Source organism: Panthera pardus, unplaced genomic scaffold (genome assembly GCF_024362965.1).
Source record: "Panthera pardus isolate Hobbes unplaced genomic scaffold, ASM2436296v1 HiC_scaffold_2, whole genome shotgun sequence".
In the NCBI taxonomy this organism is placed as follows: domain Eukaryota; kingdom Metazoa; phylum Chordata; class Mammalia; order Carnivora; family Felidae; genus Panthera; species Panthera pardus.
Genome location: NW_026526765.1, coordinates 106,464,581 through 106,485,635, shown reverse-complemented (window position 1 = coordinate 106,485,635; position 21,055 = coordinate 106,464,581). Strand labels below are relative to the sequence as shown.

The 21,055-nt window shown below is 33.0% G+C and overlaps 1 protein-coding gene across 8 annotated transcripts in view; it reads right to left on the bottom strand.

Annotated features, from left to right (window-relative positions):
* The window catches only part of ADAMTS6 (ADAM metallopeptidase with thrombospondin type 1 motif 6), a 305,077-nt gene that overhangs the window by 126,953 nt on the left and 157,069 nt on the right, over positions 1-21,055 (bottom strand). For all 8 annotated transcript variants that reach the window (XR_002071347.2, XM_053907329.1, XM_019414343.2 and 5 more), the window contains one exon: positions 7,714-7,860. Coding sequence is in view for 7 of the 8 variants with exons in the window: in XM_053907329.1 (XP_053763304.1) it covers positions 7,714-7,860 (147 nt within the window). In the remaining variant the exon portion in view is untranslated. The remainder of the gene's footprint in view (positions 1-7,713; positions 7,861-21,055) is intronic.

Here is a 21,055-nt window from a genome sequence, read left to right as displayed (position 1 = left end):
AAAAACAAAACAAAACAAAACCATGGTTGTAATTCTTAAAGACCTAATCTATATACTCCTAACTTGGGCAGAACAATAGATGCTGTAGTAAGACATGTCCAAAGGTTCTTGAAATATTTCAATAATAAATGGGCAGAATGACAGAGGAGGCCAAAATCCAAAGTTCTCTCAAGTATATTAGAAGTGTTTAGTCTCTCAAAAATTTCATATTTCATCTAGGGTCATCAGAGTTGGAAAGGAGAATGTTCTCCTCTCTCTGCAATTTCTGCTTTTCAAAGTATGCTTGCACTCAAACATAATATTTTAATTCAGTGGAACAAATAATATAAAGATCGCCAAAAACCAGACAGAATACCTTAGTTTAAAGAGCTTTATACTTTGCTAAATATAATTGTTCATTTTTTTAAGTCAGTGTGCATAAAATAGGACAGATGCTTTTTTACTTTCATTTCACATGTGAGTAACTTAGAATTTTTAAAGAATTCCTATGCCAACATTTAAAAATTTTTTCCAACATTCCTGTCAATTGTGCCAGCACTTGTGTTTTTTTTTCCAAATCTTTTCCATCCACTTTGCCAAAGGAAAATAATTTCACAAGTAGAAGTTCCTCAACTATTATTTAGGACAGTACAAATTTTCATTTATAGATAAGTAACAAAGAGCCATGCATAATAATGAGCTTCATATTCACTTACTATTTTGTCATATTTCTTAAAATGTAAAGGTTAATTTGCTATATAAAAAACGTGTATTTGTGCAGCAGGAAATTAATACCTTTTAGAAACTGAACCATGTTATTCATTAGTGATAGATTAAAAAACCCAAGAGGGCAGAACACTGTCCTCTTTATACCCTTTCCTTTCACTTATGCCCCACTTGGTTAATTTTTAATGAAGAAAAATATTTAGATGGAATATTAAACGTGGTGCTAATACAGATGGGTTTTATTATTGGCTATTATAATCAGTTCACTTGTCACTGTTCAAGGTACTTAATAGAAAACTTTTTTTTCACCTGCTTATCCAGTTTTCATGACAGAATGCTTTTTACTTCCTGTTTATTTTACTTTTGGAAATTGACATGCAGATCATTAAGGAAAACTATTTCTAGATGAATTTTTAAAACAGCAACCTTTTTAATTTTGTTATGTAAAATATCTTTAATCTACATAGATATGCAAATTTTAGACAAATGCAATTCTATCAGTAAATTCAAAATTTTATGTTAAGACTAATGATAAAAGAGGTCAAATGTAAAAACTCTACTGAATGAAGATGGACTATTTTGATAAAACATAATATTCATGAAATAAAGAATTAGTACTTTAATTCCATAATATTTCTTCTAAAATATCAGTTTCATCTCCATCTACAACAAAGTTACAAGTCTTTATGAAAAGATTGAAATATGTAAAAAAAAAAAAAATCAAGTGCTACTATAAATCAATGGGAAAATTTTAAGTACTGAAGTACTTAAGTACAGAGTCCCATAGGTAAAAATATTTGCTGATAGCATAACAAAGAAAGTATAAGATATATTCACCTAAGTAGCATTAACTCAAAAGTCTATTAAAAATTGTTATACATAATAACTTGTAGGTATAGAAAATTAACCTAAAAACCTAGAGGAAGTACTATATGGACCTCCCCAAAAGAGTTTAAGAATAGATACCCTGGGAAAAAAATTATTTTCTGAAAGTAAACAGAAATTTGGCTTAACCTAGAAGGAAGCAAAAATTATTCTTTCATTTAAAGTTCTTGTTCCCAGGTATTAATGGTCTTCTAATCATGGTTCATGTTGTTCAAAAAATACCAAATCACACAATCAATGGAAGGGCCCCCAGACAATACAGAAGGCATGCATTGTGGTGACCTGTGGACAAAGTCTTCTACTCAAAAGTGGATTTTTATTTCCATTCTTTAGAAGTGTTTATAGCTTTGTATTAATATGGTCTAATTAAATATATAGACAAATCTTATTCTTTGCAGAAGAATAAAATACCATATGAAATAAAATATTAAAAAATCGTATAGATCTTTTTGAAGTGGACATGTATTTAGGAATACAGCAGCAACAAAGGCCTTTTGAAATGGGTTTGTCTATAGAACTGTACAAGTCACTAAGATCTTACCTATTATTGGCTCTGGGAAAGCAAGGGTAGGAGTATCTCCAAGACTGATTTAAATTTTTTCTATGTTTTGGGTAGAAAATGTACTACTTATTTTCCTACTAACCGTATCTGATATATACAGTAAAACCTGGATTAAAGTATTCAGGGGGGGATAGTTTTCATATTTTAATTCTTAACTGGACATGAAGTGATAAAAATATTTTTTGCATAATGTTACTAAAATGTGTCTGCCAGTTTCCTGCTACTTTCAAGTAAGTTAAGATCACAATTATTTTAATTAACCCTTAGAAAATAATAATTCTGGATATTTCCATGCATCTGAGTCATCAATTGCCATTATGAAATATCACGGATGTAAGTATAACAGGTAGAGGATATGGGTCTGAGAGATGTATATTTAACCCTAGAAGTGTCTCCCCGCTGCTTAGGAAATTCCCAAACACTTAACCCTAAACACATCCCTCATATTCTCCACAAAAAGTAACTAATATTCTGACTTTTAAAATCATTATTTCCATGCTTATCTTAGTAATTATACATTTCCCAATTATTAATCTGCCTATTTTGGGACTATATAAAAGGAGTCATACTATAGGTTTTCTTTTGTGACTATTCTTTTGTTCAACATTATGAATGTGAAATATACCCATGTTGATGTGTATACCTGTAGCTTGTTCATTAATACTGTTCTTTAATATTCCATTTAAGATTATGTAACAATTACTTATCCATTCTTCTATTAACAAACATTTGCATTATTCCTAATTTCTGAAAATTGCAAATTCTGCTGATAAAGAACATCTTTGTACAGTTCTCCTGGTACAAACGTTTTTCCTTTCTCAAAAATATTAGATGAGTTATCTCCTTATATTTTGTAATTATCTCCATTTAACAAAATGGAAATTATGAATATTGTATTAAATCTAGGGTTCTAGCTAACTGATATAACCCTATAATTCTTATGCTAAATCTAGTGTTATTTAGGCTACTTTTATCAAAATAAGAATGGCACTTTTAAGTATAGATGGTTTGTGCCTTGGTCATATGCAAATTATCCACTCAGAAAACATAAACTTCACTCATTAATAAATGAAATGAGCACTGTTACTTTCCATCTATGAGATACTATTACAACTTATTATTATTAAGCAGATATAACACTTGTCCTGAGCAAAACAATATACATAAAAAGTAGAACTATGATTATTTTCCTATCAGCATCTATTTCACTACAAAGCCTAATCTTAGTTAATATCTACAGCACTATAGATAATAATAAACTCTACTTTTGTTTATGCATCTAAGACAAAACAGAAGAAATATGTTTGAGAACACACTTTTTCCCAGATTATGAAATTCTTAGTAGAAAAAATGCATGTTTGAGAACACGCTTTTTCCCAGATTATGAAATTCTTAGTAAATCAAAATATATTTACATTTCCAGAAATCCTTGCAGCATGATAGCAAAATCATATTTTATGTATTCGACTTCTAATTTAGAGAAGTCTTATTTACATAGTTCGAAAATTAATCTTGAAATGGGAACATGAGCCAGAGTGGAATCTTCAGTTAATATTTACAGATCCCTATGTAAAATATGCACCCTTGGCTTTGTTTCCAGAACACATGAGCACATTCTCTTAATTGCAATTTTAGATTTATTTTTTACTTAAACAATTATACTATAAAGTACAGACCTTCAGCCACACAGTGGGTCAATCTAAAAAATAAATCATTCTATATACCCTATACATATCTTAACAGTCTTGTAACAACAACAACAAAAAGTTAACATTTAATGTCAACTCCTATTTGTAACACAAAATTGTGCTCATACACCTAAATTAAATGAATCAATTGCATTATCTGTGGTAAGTCAAGTGTCTTATCTACTATGTTATTGTAAACTGCTTTATCAATATCCACAAAACTAATAATAACTACCTTCTAAAATAAGTTAGACCTTTCTCTCTTGCCCTCTGTATGACTGTGACGCTTGAATATAACTGAATTTGAGGCTTCCAACATACAAACACTGTAATGATAATGATTTACTCAGTTATCCTCTTTTCTCGATATGTAACTGTGATTTATCAAAGATATTTAGGGGTTAGAGTGAAGTCCCCAAAATGTGCCTGATTAACATAAGGAAGAGAAACTTGTTTTTCTGTTTCTTGGGCTCCATATAAAAAGAGGGTCCAATCTATGAAATTGGTTTCCATTTAAAGATTATTGATACTGATCTTCAAAGGTAATTGCTACAAGACAATGGGAGTGTCTTGGTCATCCTGTTCATCTTATATCACTTTTGTTGTAGATCCTTCTTTCTAGTTCACCTTCAACAATCATATTGCCTTTCTTTATTCAGCTTCCATCCTTTCTGTGAAAACGGCTAGTCTGTATTTAATTTGGAACTGTAGGAAATTTTGCTATGGATCTCTGACAGTTCAAACAATTTAACAGACTTTAATTTAAATAGAGCAATAGTTGATTCACAGAGGCTCTGGAATTTTTGAAAACTATATGAAATTACTCTGTACTACCGCTAAGTGGTGGAAAATGTATGAAAAACTGGCCTAAACTACTTCTGGCTGTCTTCCACTGCCTGGTAAATTAGCCCATAGTCATCAATGAGTGTGAGCCATGATACCAGGTTCATCTTTCTTTATTTTCTAAATAAATAAGTAAATAAGTCCCGCAGGCAGATAGGAAGGACACTACCTGCAAAGCCGTCGTCGAAAACATCAGAAGCTGGCATAACACGTCCATTTTAACGGAAATGGGTTCTTTATTATTTAATCAGGACGGCTTCTGGGCGATTCATGAACCACTTATTGAATCACCGAGTTTAAGAAATCTGAAAAAAAATATTGGGAGTTGGTAAACACCATCTCCTGGTTGATCAATAGCACCTAGTGTTTCAGAAAGACACGAGAGATTTACTTTACTGGCATTTAAAGGCCATGGAATTGTTTTCAGTTGAACATAGTGAATAGTGAATGTCTATAAATCATAGAAAGCTCATTGTTAAAATCCACCATCATCTCGGGCCTATACAGTCACTAAGTAAAGAAAGGTATGCATTTTGTTGGCTGGGCTGCAGTTCCTAAACAATTCATCTTTCAAGATTTCTTTTTCTTGAGAAGAGAAACTAAAATAAAATGTTATGAGTCTTTTTGAGCCAACTATATAACATAAATGTAACCTCAATCCCTGATCAAAATATCACTGGATTTTTAAAAATATCACACATAGCTGTTAAAGCAATTAAGCCAACTGCATTAATAAAAAGGAACAAAGAAATTCAAGAAAGTTACTATTATGTCTTTGTGCTCCAGTGAACTGACCTTTTTAAAGGGCCCTGTGTTTAAAAAACCTTTATTGCTTGGTCAGATTATAATCAGAGTTGTTTAGTTTATTATTAAAGAGGGAAAAAAAAGCCAACTTTCCCCAAGTCTCTACATATTGTCTTTAATATCTATCTTTTACTGATGGCTTTAACTTTGTGAGCATTCCCATGAGGATGCACAACAGAAATATTTTCATAAAATACAGGATAAATAAGCCCTTTAGGACCCTGTCAACACTAATCATGCTTACATACAAATGCAAAGAGGCAATAAGGCTTAAATAATGCTTTTTGGATTAATTCTTTTAATTAATTCAATGGAACACTTTCCTGTACCTAGTAATAATTTTACATCTCTCACCAAACCATTGGTGATTTCTTAACAATATTTTATTAGTAATTTAGGGATTCCCTTTTGGGGATTTTTTTTTTAACAGTCTTAATACAGTTTTGACTACGCAGGGTCTGGCAAGAGATAAAAACTGGTGCTTATATTAGGTATACAGAGATGGTCCTAGCAAATAAACTGTGCAAAATAAACAGGAGAGGGGAGAAAGAAAATAGTACTTGGAAAAAAAAAAAAAAAAAAAGAGGAGACAAGCCTTCAAAAATTCACAGGAATATTGAGCATGTTATACAGTTTGTCTTTCTGGTGATAGACACTAAGATTCCATTATAAAAACATGAGCCAAGTCAATGGAGAAATTCCAGATCTGGCTTGATTTCTGGGGAGAGCAGATCTTCAACAATGTTTAAAATTTAGGTAATATGATCTCATTAAAAACATCTTGGAAAATGATAATGCTACTGCTTTGTGTTAAAAACTGCCCAAAGATGTGTAACAAATTCTCTGTGGTCTATCTTTATAGCCTTCAATCCAGTTTTGGCACTAAGCAAGCAGTGTCATAATTACTTGTTACTAAAATTAAAAATATTTAGGTTATAGCATAATTATTCAGAGGAATTACATTCTGATATGAATTTCCAATTCTTTCTGTTTCATTATTATATTAATTAATTCAAAAAGGCTCAGTTTAAATATTTACCTTTTGATCTCTGATTGTTGAAAGCACTGTGATAGGTAATTTAAAATCTCTTGTTTGGGGCTTAAAAATTTGTAACTTTAAGTTTTCAGAATGTGATTATAATGAATAATATTACCTTACATAGCTTTTCTGAATCTTTAAAGTTTTACACCATAGTCATATAAATGTGAACTTTGAAGAAAGACAATTTTTAAAAAGAATTTCTGTTGTTCACAAGTGCTTTATCTATGAGTCACTTTTTCACAGAGTATTTAATCTCTCCTACCCAAGAAAAAAGTGGCACAAAACGGTTGAAGATAATGATAGAGCAATAATGCTTAAAGCCTCAATATTATTTAAAATAATATTTACCACTTAATGAATGTCTATTGTACTTCATACACATTATGACATTGTATATAGCTATATATTTAACAACCTGATGATGCATGTATTATTATGTAACTCATTTAACAAGTGAGGTCACTGAAGATTAGGAAAGGTTAAGTAACATGCTAATGGTTGCACAGTTAGAAAGTGAGACCTAAGTCTTACATGAGTTTCCAAAGTCCAGTCCTGAAGTCCTATACAGGCGAGATGTGAAAGAATATCTGCTTTCATAAACACAGTTATACCTGAGCTAATTTATATATCTCACATTTAAGTAACCACAAACTTGGAATATACATTAAAAGATTAGGAAAGAAGTTCTCAAACTGTAGAAAAGATGAGTCACTTAATAAATTTCAAATTAAATTTTCATTTTCTCATTTTCATTTCTTGGGTGTTTGGTTTTTTGTTGTTGTTGTTTGTTACTATTAGATACTTTAGCATTCATTCCTAAAAAACTCAGTTTTTTCAACAACAAAATGAAATATATCATCACTGAATTAAAGTTTGGCCTACGCTCTATTAAACTGTGTAAATTTAAATTCTTTCTGACATTGTTTCCCACTGATTGAACATTTCTGACACTCACATCATCAACCCCGTTTATATCCTTGCTCCAGTTTCTCTAATCTACCAAGTTCTTTTTTGAGTATGAAGGAAAAAATTTGCCACAGCGATATATTAAAGTATTTTGGGAACAGCCTGAAATATCACCCTATAAAAGTTACTCATTATGCAGTTTTAAGCACTACATATTAGGCTTCTACCAAGGGCTTACTTCTGGAGCAATTCATCATCACTCTCTAGAGATTACTTACTCTAGAAAGCTGGTGATATAGTCTCGACTGCAGGCAGACCAGGAAAAAGGATTGGTATTCGCAGTAATGTGAGCTGCCATAAGTTTTGCTGCTTCATGACCTTTCGTCCCACAAGAATTTCCAATTCCATCATGGTTCATACCAAAACTGTGTTAGCAAGGAAAAAACATAAGAAACATGAAAGAAAGAAATAAAATAAATAAATAAATGAACCCCAAATGTATCCTTTATTTCCTTATTTGATCATTCATTAGCCTTACCAACATATACTTTCTATCAAGATCCTCTAAGGAAATACAAGATTAATACAAGATTAAAGTTAAGGAGACCACAGAATATTTCTATGATACAATTTATTTTTATATCTCTTTAATTGATCATATACTTTCAAATGGTAGCTCATATGATATAATCTTTCCCTGAATAGATAGGAGATGTGTATTAATTCTCACTTTATAGGTATGAAAAACTGAAGTTTAGTAAAATTAAATGACCTATTAAAGATCATACAGTTAGTAAATGTTAGTAGAAACAGCCGTTTAACATCCTAGAGTTTGTTTCCTCCCTATGCTGAATCTAAAAGGGAATTAGAAAAAGATGGTTATAATCCATTGAGTTCTAGGTTAAAGCCAAATCCAAAAATCTTTTTTTTGTTAGAAATATAAAGGAGAATTAAATACATATGTAATTTATGTTTGTATATGTGTTTTCAAAACACCTTTTGAAAAATCTTGATACATTTAAGGATTATGGCTAGAGAGATTTTCTTTACCTTGGTTTCCTTTCATTATTCAAAGCTTGTCTTTGTCATTCCCCTACCCTGGGTCCTATACCCATGTTTAGTGCTATCATCAATGTGATATAAAAACATATCTCAATGATAAATCATAAATTTTCCTATAAAGGATATGTCCACTGCATATGAATAAATTTTAGTCTTTTTTCACAGGTGGTCAAAGGTTTATGTTGAATATTACTGAAAACATAAAGTTATGTGTCTATTGTGACATCCTAATAAATGTACCAGGATATGTATAAAAGGAAATAAGTAATTTGTGTGACAAGAGTATAAAACATATTGATGACAGCTGCTGGAGAAAAAATTTGAAAGGTAGTTGAGAATAGAGAATTACAATAAATGAAAGTAAATATTAATACTTTTGGCATGTAGAGATGCTGAAGGTTTGTGAGTAAGAGCAAGTGAATATTTCAGAGTAGGAGAATATGGAATTGATTTGTATTTTAGACAGGTCATTACAGTAACTCTATGGTCCAGACATTGGAGTGAGAAGACAATGGAGGCAGGGAAAACAGATGGAACAAAAAGCAGTGGGAAGAGAATGAGGCAGAGAACTGATGTAGGTCTGAACTAGGGCACTAAGATAGACAGGTGGGATTAGATGTGAGACATGTTTAAGAAGCTGAGTGGATTGGTCTTCATAAATACAACATAAAAGAGCTATAATAAAGACATAAAATATGTGGGGAAAGGAGAAGAAACTAGGAATTTATGTGGAGGAACTAACATAAGCAAAGGAAGAGAAACATATGAGATTGTATATCCAGAGCCCTAAATTAAAACACCAAATAACCTTCCATGAACACCAGTATTTAGTCTTCTTATTTGACATCAACACATTGGAATCAATCTCTTTGAATGGTCTTCTAAGAAAATGATGGCAGAGTTTACAGTTTATTGAATTAGATATTATTCTGTCAAAACAATCAGCTGCAGAGTTACATAATAAGCTCCTTAATGTAAATTTTTAATTCAATAAACTTAAAATTCTATACTTCTCTCAAAGATTGATGTTACCATGTGAATACCACTATGATTCTTTTAAAAAGATGATAGCCTAAAAATATTATTTCCTTTTAGCAACAGACTTATACATATTCCTGAGACATGTCAAGATAGGTGTAGGCAGACACAGATGGCTGTAAGAAAATAATTTTTGAGATCTTCAATTTCCTCATGTACTCTTTTCTAAAAAAAAAAAAAAAGTCAAGCTTCTCCTTTTAAGATCTTATTTCTCCCACCTTATAAAAGAAAAACTTATCCTTCACCTATCCATAATTTTACAATAGTTCATTGCCTTGGGGTATAAAAATGTGTCAAGAAAAGAGATAATCAGAATTATTTGGTGTTAGTGTTGAGAAAAAGAATGACTTTAATGAATGAATAACATATCACGTAGTTACTTATTTTCATCAAGTTTATGACAGGATATAATCAAATTAACAGTTGATGGGTTATTAAAAAATCTTTTTGATGCTAGATCACCAATGGTTATGTTCTGACAAATAATACAAAAGGAGTTCAAAGAAGTGAATGATATTTCTATAATAAATTCCTTTCACTTATTTATGTGAACAAATTTTGTCAGCATTCACCTCTGTAAAAAAAAATCAGAGTCGAATTAATGTTGAAATTCTGCCTCATTCTAGCAATAGAGAGACAAATGCAGTAACTGAAAAAAATATAAATAATTAAAGGAACATTTTTCTATAAAACTTTACTTTTAGATTTAATTATGTATTAAAATGTGTAATATGTATATGTGTTTCTGATCAATGATTGACTAATAATTATTGTAATGTAATGAATCTATAATCCAGAAAAAAAATTTCCTTCATTATCACAGGAAATTTTTAAAATGTAATTGCAATGTATATGCATTTTGTGATAAAGATATTTTATATAATTAAAACACATTTAAGTATGAAAATATATTTTAAGGTATATTAAGAAATATTAAAATATACATCAGGATAATACTCTGTTTGGGAAAGATGAAGCATATATATTGAGTTAAAGGAGTGAAAAAATGATGTAAATTTTGACCATGAAAAAGACCATGTTCACATTGTTTTCACTAAAAAAATTTTTTTATGTTTATTTTTTTAGAGAGACAGAGTGCAAGAGGGGGAAGGGCAGAAAGAGAGGGAGACACAGAATCTGAAGCAGGCTCCAGGCTCTGAGCTGTCAGCACAGAGCCTGACGTGGGGCTCCAACTCACAATCTGTGAGACCATGACCTGAGCCGAAGTCCGACTGAGCCACCCAGATGCCCCTGTTCATAGTTTTTAAATGCATAATGAAAGTTAGCAAAATGTAATGACATTTAGATTCAACTGATACATTTCAAAGAGGTATATAACATTTTATTTTTTGCATGCTAGTATTTACAGTATTCCAGAAATTCTATCATTTTCTAATAAAGGTTGAGATTGTGCCATTTGTGACAACATGGATGGAACTAGAGGGTATTATGCTAAGTGAAGTAAGTCAGACTTGAGAAAGATAAAACCAATTTGATTTCACTCAAGTGTGGAATCTAAAGAACAAAACAAAACAAAACAAAAGAACAGACAAAAAAAAAAAAAGGCAGAATCAGACCTATAAATACAGAGAACAAAATTATAGTTGTCAGATGGGAGGAGGCTAGGGATATGGGCAAAATGAGTGAAGAAAGAGTGGGAAATACAGGCTTCATGTTATGGAATGAATTAATCAGAGGAACAAAAGGCACAGCTTAGGGTTATACAGTCATATTGTAATAGCATTGTATGGTATCAGAGGGTAGCTATGCTTGTGACAAGCACAGCATAACATACAAACTTGTTAAAATACTATGTTGTATACCTGAAACTAATGTAACATTGTATGCCAACCATACTCAAATAAAATTTTTTTTAAAGCTCATGAATTCAGGGGTACTTGGGTGGCTCTGTCAGCTGGGCATCTGACTCTTGGTTTCCACTCAGGTTATGATCTCACAGCTTGTGAGTTCAAGCCCTGCACTGGGCTCTGCAGGAGACTGCTTGGACTACTCTCTCCCTCCATCTCTGTCACTCCCCTACTCACACACGCTCTCGCTCAAAATAAATAAACTTAAAAAAAAACAGCTCATGAATTCTAGTACATGAAGGAGGAAACCTTACAAGTTCTATTTCTACTAACAATCTTTAGTTGTCAGATGCAGATAGTTGTCTTAAGGACTTAGGTTTAATTGTCTAAGAGAATGTCAAGTAAAATAGGGGTTTACAACTGCTGTTCATGACATCAACTTCAAAAGATCCCTCTAAGAGGCTGATTGTGCTAGAGTATAACGCACGAGCGTGCGTGCACACACACACACACACACACACACACACACACACACACACACACACGTATGTAAAGATAGGTTCCCTCCTGAGGAAAGTCTATCTCAGTGAACAGTTGGTAAAAGAAGTGAAACTCATTAGTGATCAGAAAGAATAAACAAGAGTCCACTTTAAAACCACCATAATAGCAAAAATTAGAATGTTATCTAGAACAAAGTATATGGTCAGGGCGGCTGTTCTAGAGAGCAATTCAGCAGTACTTTGTCAAATTAAACAGGCAGATATATTATGACCCAACAATTCTAATCTTGGCTATATATCCCAGGAATACTCCCAAAGGGAACATGTAGGAAGATGTTCATAACAGAATTATTTATGACAGCAAGTTGTTGAAGATAATCTAGGTGTCTGTCACTAGGGAATGGATAAGTAAACGTTGGCTGATGCATATTATGGGATACTGAGCAGAAATTGGAAGCAGCAAACAAGATAGATGTCTATACATAAATATGGGTGGATCTTAAAAACTGAAAAAATTAAGGAAAAGATTGATAGCATTATATCATATATATAAGCAAAAATTACATACACACTTTCAAATAACAACAAAAGGCCAAGGAATTGTTCCAAATTAAAGACTAAAGAAACATAACTAAATGCAATAGAAACTGGATTGGATGGGAGAAAGAGTTATAAAACACATTGCTGGGACAATTGATGAAATATGAATACAGACTGCATATTCAATAATAGTAGTATATCAATGTTAAAATTTCTAGTTTGGTAATTATACTGTGGTATATAAGAGATTATCTTTTCTTCTCAGGAAACAAACTGAAATATTAAGGGAAAAGGCGCATGTCTACAACTTACTGCCAAACACCTCAGAAAAAAAATACACGTACATATACAGAAAGAAAGATTTAAAGTAAATGTTGCTGAATAGACACATTTCCAAAGAAGACATCCAGATGGCCAACAGACACATGAAACAATGCTCAACATCACTCCTCATCAGGGAAATACAAATCAAAGCCACACTGAGATACCATCTCACACTGGTCAGAATGGCTAAAATGAACAAATCAGGAACAATAGATGCTGGTGAGAATGTGGAGAAATGGGAACTCTCTTGCACTGTTGGTGGGAATGCAAACTGGTGCAGCCGCTCTGGAAAATAGTGCGGAGGTTCCTCAAAAAATTAAAAATAGAACCACCCTACAACCCAGTAATAGCACTGCTAGCTAGGAATTTACCCAAGGCATACAGGGGTGCTGATGCATAGGGACACTTGTACCCCAATGTTTATAGCAGCACTTTCAACAGTAGCCAAATTATGGAAAGAACCTAAATGTCCATCAACTGATGAATGGATAAAGAAGATGTGGTTTATATATACAATGGAATACTACTTGGCAATGAGAAAGAATGAAAACATGCCATTTGCAGAAACGTGGATGCAACTGGAGGGTATTATGCTAAGTGAAATAAGTCAGTCAGAGAAAGACAGATATCATATGTTTTCACTCATATGTGGATCTTGAGAAACTTAACAAAAGGCCATGTGGGAAGGGAAGGGGAAAAAATTAGTTACAGAGAGTGGGGGAGGCTCTTAAACACAGAGAACAAACTGAAGGTAGATGGGAGGTGGGGGAGTGGGGAAAGTGGGTGATAGGCATTGAGGAGGGCACTTGTTGGAATAAACATTGGGTGTTGTACATAAGCCAATTTGACAATAAATTATATTAAAATAAATAAATAAATAAATAAATAAATAAATAAAATAAATAAGATATTAATTATACTTGAATCTGAGTGAAGGGCATATGGGAAATCTTTCCATTATATTAATTTTTCTGTAAGCTTGAAATTATTTCAAAAGTTAAAAGGCTAAAAAATAAACACATACATATATAAAACATGTGACATTTTACAAAGGATACATATGAATTCAAATATACACATAAAATTTATTAGAGTAGTTACCTATGGAAGAAAAGAAACTGGAATGGGAAACAGGAATATAGAAACAAATACATATTTACATATATTAACCAAGAAGGGTCCTTGGTGGGTATGATAATTATATTGTGCTAAGAACTGAGGATACAAAGATAAAAGATAGATGGATAGATAGATAGATAGATAGATAGATAGATAGATAGACAGAAGATAGATAGATGATAGATCAATAAACGTAAAACAAACTCAACTCTCTGCTCTTGAGTTCAAAAATAATAATTAAAAAAAAAAAGAATAAGAACAAAAGAGAGTTTGGTGAACATGGGGCCCACTCGGATGAGTTAACAGTGGTAACTGTTCCTGGTTGGTTTTATGTGTTTAATAAAATATCTCAGATCACATAGAGGTAGGGATTCTCATTTGAGGAGTGTTTTATGAACAGAGATTGAGAGACAGAGGCAGGCAGAGAAAGAGAGAGAGAGAGAGAGAGAGAGAGAGAGAGAGAGAGAGAGAGAGAGAGATTGGAAGAGACAGTCTCCTTGGGCCTCTTCTGATTCCCCACATTTTACTGGGTATTCCAAGTCTGCAAGGCTTATGCTTTAACCAGAACATTTCACAGGATAACTTTGACAAATGAGGTAACCCCCCCACCCTTGGATAAAAAAACAGGTTAATTTACTACTTGCTATAAAAGTGGTTGATTCCCCAAGCTCAATTTTTTTTTTTTTTCAGTTTTGATGCAAACCCACTGTGTATGAAGCATTCATCTAAGCCATATGTGTTGCCTCTGTGGGATCAGGGGCCAATAGAAATTAAATAAATATGCTGATGCTTAATGCTATTTAATTTGCTGTAAGGAATAAAATCCTTTGTCTCTGATCCAGGAATTTCATGTCTTTTGTTAGCATCCATATGACAACTATAGGCTAACTTATAATTAATTATAAGTAGGGTAAAATTAAATCTCAAATCCAATGAGAGAGTAGATTGTAGTTGATTAGGATAACATACTCAATTATGAAAAGCTAAGTAATTCTGAAAGCAAAATACTTCATATTAGTATTAATCTTTTAAAAAACTAAAGCCCAAATTCTCAATAATATCTATTAAAACAAAGTAGGCTTTTTGTTTTGTTTCCATCCTAGGAAATAAATTATATGTTGAAGATTTCCAACTGAATGTCCTAGTGGATACAAGAAAAACACCAGAAATTTCCTTTCTCATGTCTTATTGTTTCTGTTCCTATCTCAAAAGCTGAAAGGACACAGTTATTTCTATATTGTTATGCAGTAAAAAAAAAAAAAAAACAAACAAAAAAAACAAAAAAAAAAAACAAGAAAAATAAATAAAAATTTTGCATTTAATGAAATGTAAAAAACCTCTAAAACTATAAACCGTGTGTGTGAAAGGATAACTGAATTCAGAAAAAGCAAAGATGAATGCAGCAAGACACAAAGACAACAATAATTGAAGGTCTGAGTGTAAACAAGCAAAGCATATTTCTCCAAAGTTATGTGCAACAATCTGGGAGGTAAAACCAAAAATACCTTCTTGAGAACAACTGAAGTAGGAGTGCAAACTGTTGGAATATACACCCTGCTCCAGTTGTCAGAAGAAGACCAGGCTGGGCCTATTTACATGGGAGTCACACAAACCATATTTGTAGGAAGCAGTCTGTCGGTAAGGAAGGGTGAAAGAGAGATTCTAATAGTTTTATAAAGGAATACAGGGTTAAAGAACTTGAATCACATGCACTACTCTATATCATTAATAAATTCCTGATAAGAAAAGAGCTCTGGCCCTATTTGTAGTTTCTACAAATAGTTCTTCCAGAAAATCAAACTCATTCAAACACGTGATTCAAAAGGAACAAGAAGTGTATCTAGAAAATAAATAATTGGAACAGAAAAACACGAATAGGAGATGGAGGACACTTAGCAGAACAAAAACACTGGTACCGAAAAGATAAAAACTGGACACATATAAATTCAAACCAACTTAATGAAGCCATCATTTTATAAAAACAAGAATTTAATGCAGAAATACAAGCAATCAAAGGAGATAGGGCAAGAAAGGGGATGAAAACACAAACTATCAGAGGAAGTAAATGGGGGTGGGGTGCAAAATAAAAGTATCACAGGAAAAAGGCCATGCTGAGGTAGCAAAAAATGAAATTAGGCAACTGCCAAAAAGATTTATCACAGGTTTGGAAAAGCAAGAAAAATGAAAACTGACATTTTAAAAGATAAAGGAAAGAAATACAATATATATCACTGTTGTCTCCACTAAAAGGGCCAAAATAATAAAACAGAAAGTGATTATAAAAAATTCAAGAAAACTTTGAGAAATAAAAATGGCTAAAATCTGGGCTGCCTGGGTGGCTCAGTCAGTTGAGCGTCCGACTTAGGCTCGGGTCATGATATCACTGTTCGTGAGTTCCAGCCCCGCATCAGGCTCTGTGCTGACAGCTCAGAGACTGGAGTCTGCTTCGGATTCTGTGTATTCCTTTCTCTCTGCTCCTCCCCTGCTTGCACTCTGTCTGTCTCTCTCTCTCTCAAAAATAAATAAACATTAAAAAAAATTTTTTAAACCAAAATGGATAAAATCTGGTGTCCTAGGAAAAACTGACATAGAATGACTTCACACACAGCCACACTCTAGTTAACTTAATGGACTGCAAAATTAAGATATATTTTGGGCAACTGGGGCAAAAGAACAAATTACCTATAATGGTAAAACAATCAGATTACCCTCAGATTTCACCATGGTGACACTTAACACCAGCACACCACAGAGTAATGACTTGGACTCAGCCAAACTGAGTATCAAAATCATTTTGAACAAAAACTCAAGGAATAGAGGTCTCATGAATCATTCTTACAAAAACTGCTACAAGATAAGCCTCAGCTTCGCTTGAAATAAACATAAAAATTTAATGGCTAATTGACACTATTTGAGTTTCACAGAAGGCAGAGCATCCAACACAAGTAAAATTTGTAACAAGTCTGATTAACTCCCTTGTCATACCTTCTAATGATATTTTCTTATTTGTTGTTTTGTTTTGTGAGTTTAATTTTAGTCTCACATGCATATTATATGATATATGATATCATGCATACTTAAAAGATAATAAAATATTTAAATTTTAAAGAATAATTATAAAGAAACATCCATGTAACTCCTACTAATACTAAATTTAAGAAACATAACATTTTCAGAATAATAAAAGCTTGCCTCTTGTGTTCAACTTTAGAATCATCTTCTTCTTCCTCCCTTAAGAAAGAACCATTATCCTGACTTTCGTGGTAATCATCCCCTATGGCATCTCTAAACAATGCATGTTAATTTTACCTGGTTTTGAAGTCTATAGAACCGAAATCACAATGTAGATATTCTTTTATAATTTGCTTCTTTCATTCAACAATTTTTTTTAGAGAATGTCATCTCTGCTGAGCTAACTACATCATTCATTTTCACTTACAGGTTTCCTTTGTAAATATATCATTTAATTGTCCACTCTGTGACGATGAATTTGGGATGGTTCTTATTACGGGGCTACTATAGACAATGCCACTATGAGCATTCTTGAATACATCTGAACATATCCCCTGGTCATCTGTAAGAGTATCTTAAGAACGGTTTTTAAACTTTTGGTCTAAGGATCTTTTTATATTCTTTTTTTTTTTTAATTTTTTTTAACGTTTATTTATTTTTGAGACAGAGAGAGACAGAGCATGAATGGGGGAGGGTCAGAGAGAGAGGGAGACACAGAATCTGAAACAGGCTCCAGGCTCTGAGCTGTCAGCACAGAGCCCGACACGGGGCTCGAACTCACAGACCGTGAGATCATGACCTGAGCTGAAGTTGGCCGCTTAACTGACTGAGCCACGCAGGCACCCCAGGATCTTTTTATATTCTTAAAAATACTAGATAGGGTGCCTGGGTAGCTCAGTGGGTTGAGCGTCTGACTTCAGCTCAGGTCATGATCTTACAAGCCCCCCATCAGGCTTGCTGCTGTCAGCGAAGAGCCCACTTTGGATCCTCTGTCCCCTTCTCTCTGCCCCTCCTCTACCTGTGCTCTTTCAAAAATAAACATTAAAAAAATATTAGAGATCCAAAAGATCTTTTTTGTTTATGAATTTTTATGTAATGACATCATATTAAAAATTTAAGTGAGGACATAAGTATTTTGTTTAAAAATATCTTACAAAACAAGAATTTCAGTGAAAAGAGTAGCATTGTTTAATTATATTTTGCTAATCTCTTCAGAGTCTGGCTTACTACACAATAGCTGGGTTCTCTTATCTGCTTTTCATTCCGTCTATTGTGGTATTTCGTTTTGGTTGAAGTGTATGATGAAAATTTGGCTTCACACTAATATGTGGTTGGAAAAGGGAAGAGTATTTTTATAGCCCTTTCAGATAACGGTAGGGGTTTTTTTTTTTTTTTTTGATACTATATTAAAATTTGACAAGTGATTTTTTTTAAGTTTATTTATTTATTTTTTAGAGAGAGAGATACAGCAAGTGGAGGAGGGGAAGGGAGACAAAGAGGGACAGAGAGAATCCCAAGCAAGCTCTGAGCTCTCGGCACAGAGCCCCACCCAGGGCTCCATCTCACAAATCATGAGATTATGACCTGAGCCGACATCAACAGTCAGACGGTTAACTGATTGAGCCACCCAGGCACCCCAAACTTGACAAATAATTTTTAAAAGGTTAGTTGAAATATTTATTCTGAAACAACATCAATGATCTTTCTTAATTTGGTCTCATCAATAACACGAAACCTCATCAGAAAAGTCTTAAAAAAAAAGAAAAAGAAAAAAGAAAAGCATTTAAATATTAGGAAGCTGTCAAGTTCATAATGACAGATATAACTTTTTCTTAAATTCTGATTTTTGCTTAAAGTTCAAATTTTATCATTGGTAATAAACAGTGTAAGTTGTTTTCCTTGAATAATAAGCTCATTTGTTTACTTTCAAAGTGAATTTCTGCCAACTACCCATAGTTTCTCATTTGTTCTTTCAAATAAAAATTCTGTTCCAGGAAAAAAGCAGCTAGTTCATCTCAAACAATGGCACAAGTGCTTTTCCTGTGACAACCATCAGACTAAAATATGGAGCAAAACGTGTTTCATATACTTCCCATTTGGGGATACAGAATATTTTATAAAAGATATATATATATATGTAAGTGTCATGCTTCAATAAAAATAAAAATAAAAATTCTTCTGCTTTATCAAGAGCATTCTTAAGTAAAACTGACACGTTAGTAACAAATAAAATGACTATTAGTATGGTTGACTTGACTTATGCTGGGGTACCAGCACTTATACCTACTAGTGATTTTACACAATCACTGTAAACAACAATACAGTTTCAAGAAAAAAAGGGCACATTAGGTCTTAGTGTTATGAAAATAGTTTTTATTTTATTTGTTTGTTTATTTATTTAGAGAGACAGAGAAAGAGAGAGCACGAGAGCAGAGGCAGACACAGGGAGAGAGAGGGAATCTTAAATAGGCTCCACACTGTCAGCACAGAGCCTGATGAGGGAACTCGAACTCACCAACTGTGAGATCATGACCTAAGCCAAGATCAAGAGTAGGAAGCTTAAGTGACTTAGCCACCCAGGTGCCCCATGAAAATGGGTTTGATCTGAAAGTGGTTCAGAAATCCCAGGGATTCATGGACCACAATTTGAGAATTACTGCTTTAGGATATATGTGGAATATAAATTGTTGGGTCATGATAATGCCAAACACCTTTTCAAAGTGGTTACACTAAATAACATTCTTGCCTGCAGTGCATAAGAATCCTGGTTGCACCACATCTCCACCAACAGATGGTACTGTCAGACTTTTAAATTTGTGCTAATCATGGTGGACATAATTTGTATGTCCTTGATTATTGATTAGGTTGAACACCTTTTTATATGCATATTGACCATTTAGATTTCTTCTTTTGTGAAATGTTCAAGTACTGTGTATATTTAATTTGCATGAGTTGCTTATATCAGCTACATGTGTGCTGCAAACAACTTTTCCTAAACTGTGTCCTGTCTTTTCATTTTATGGTGTTTCTTAATCAGATTTTTAATTTTATTATAGTTAAATTGGTCAATCACATACTTTATGATTAGTGTTCTTTTGTCTTGTTTTTTAAAAGTCCTTCTTTATCCTAAGCTCATGAGGATTTACTTTTATAATATGTTCTAAAGTCTGTAATAGTTTGCTTTGCACATTTTTAGGTATTGGTGGATCCTTAGTAAGAGTACACTTACTTTTGTAAGAAACTGCCAAACTGTCTTCCAAAGTATGACCTGACACCAGGATCCATTTTTACTAGTTACTTCAACAAGCAGAAAGAATTTTTTATATTTCATTTTATTCACAGTGCTTAGCATAAAATTAGACTTTAATAATTGTGATGAAGGGTTAGAGGCTTAGTGAAATGGATGAAAAATCTATCAGCAGAGATTCAATTTGGATAAACTGGGTAGATTCACAAGGTTAAAACGCATATCTAATAAACATTTTCTTCTAAAACATGGGGTTCACAGAATCTGACATGAGTTCCATATTCACTATAATGAACTTTGCCTTGTTCTGTCCCTCTTTCTCGCAATTGCCTAACTGTCATTATATAACTCACAGAAAGGCTCAATGAACTCTGTTTATGGGTTCTGGGACCAATTTTGTTCACTGTTACGGAGAATTTAAAGAGACTGAAACCAATAGCTCTGTGGAACAGTATTAAAATATAGCATATTGTTGGTCTGGTTCTCTGGTTTTGAAAGTAATTGAAATTGTTAGGCTCTGTTCCCTATTTCTTGCGAAGAAGACACTACCTTACACCCAAATCTTAGTAAATGAATCCATTGTTTATTTCACCTGCTCCCAAGACTCTGAGATCCTGACCAGTATTCCACCTCTTTTTGAGCAGAGATTCCATTTGAATTTGGGGTATTAAAGTCCTAGGTATGTAATCCAGGTTCCCTTACGCTCCACACCCTGGGATACATACAGCTATCCACAGTCTTTCATGCTATTAACAATTTCCTTACTGATTTTCATCTAAGCACTATTACCAGACTAAACTACTGAAGTCCTCACAATATGAATTGGATATATAGGGTGCTAAATTAATTAGTTAAAATAATCTGCTTTAAATAGACCCAACTGGGGTGCCTGCCTGGCTCAGTTGGTGGAGCATACAACTCTTGATCTCCTGATTGTGAGTTCAAGCCCCATGTTGAGTGGGAAGATGAC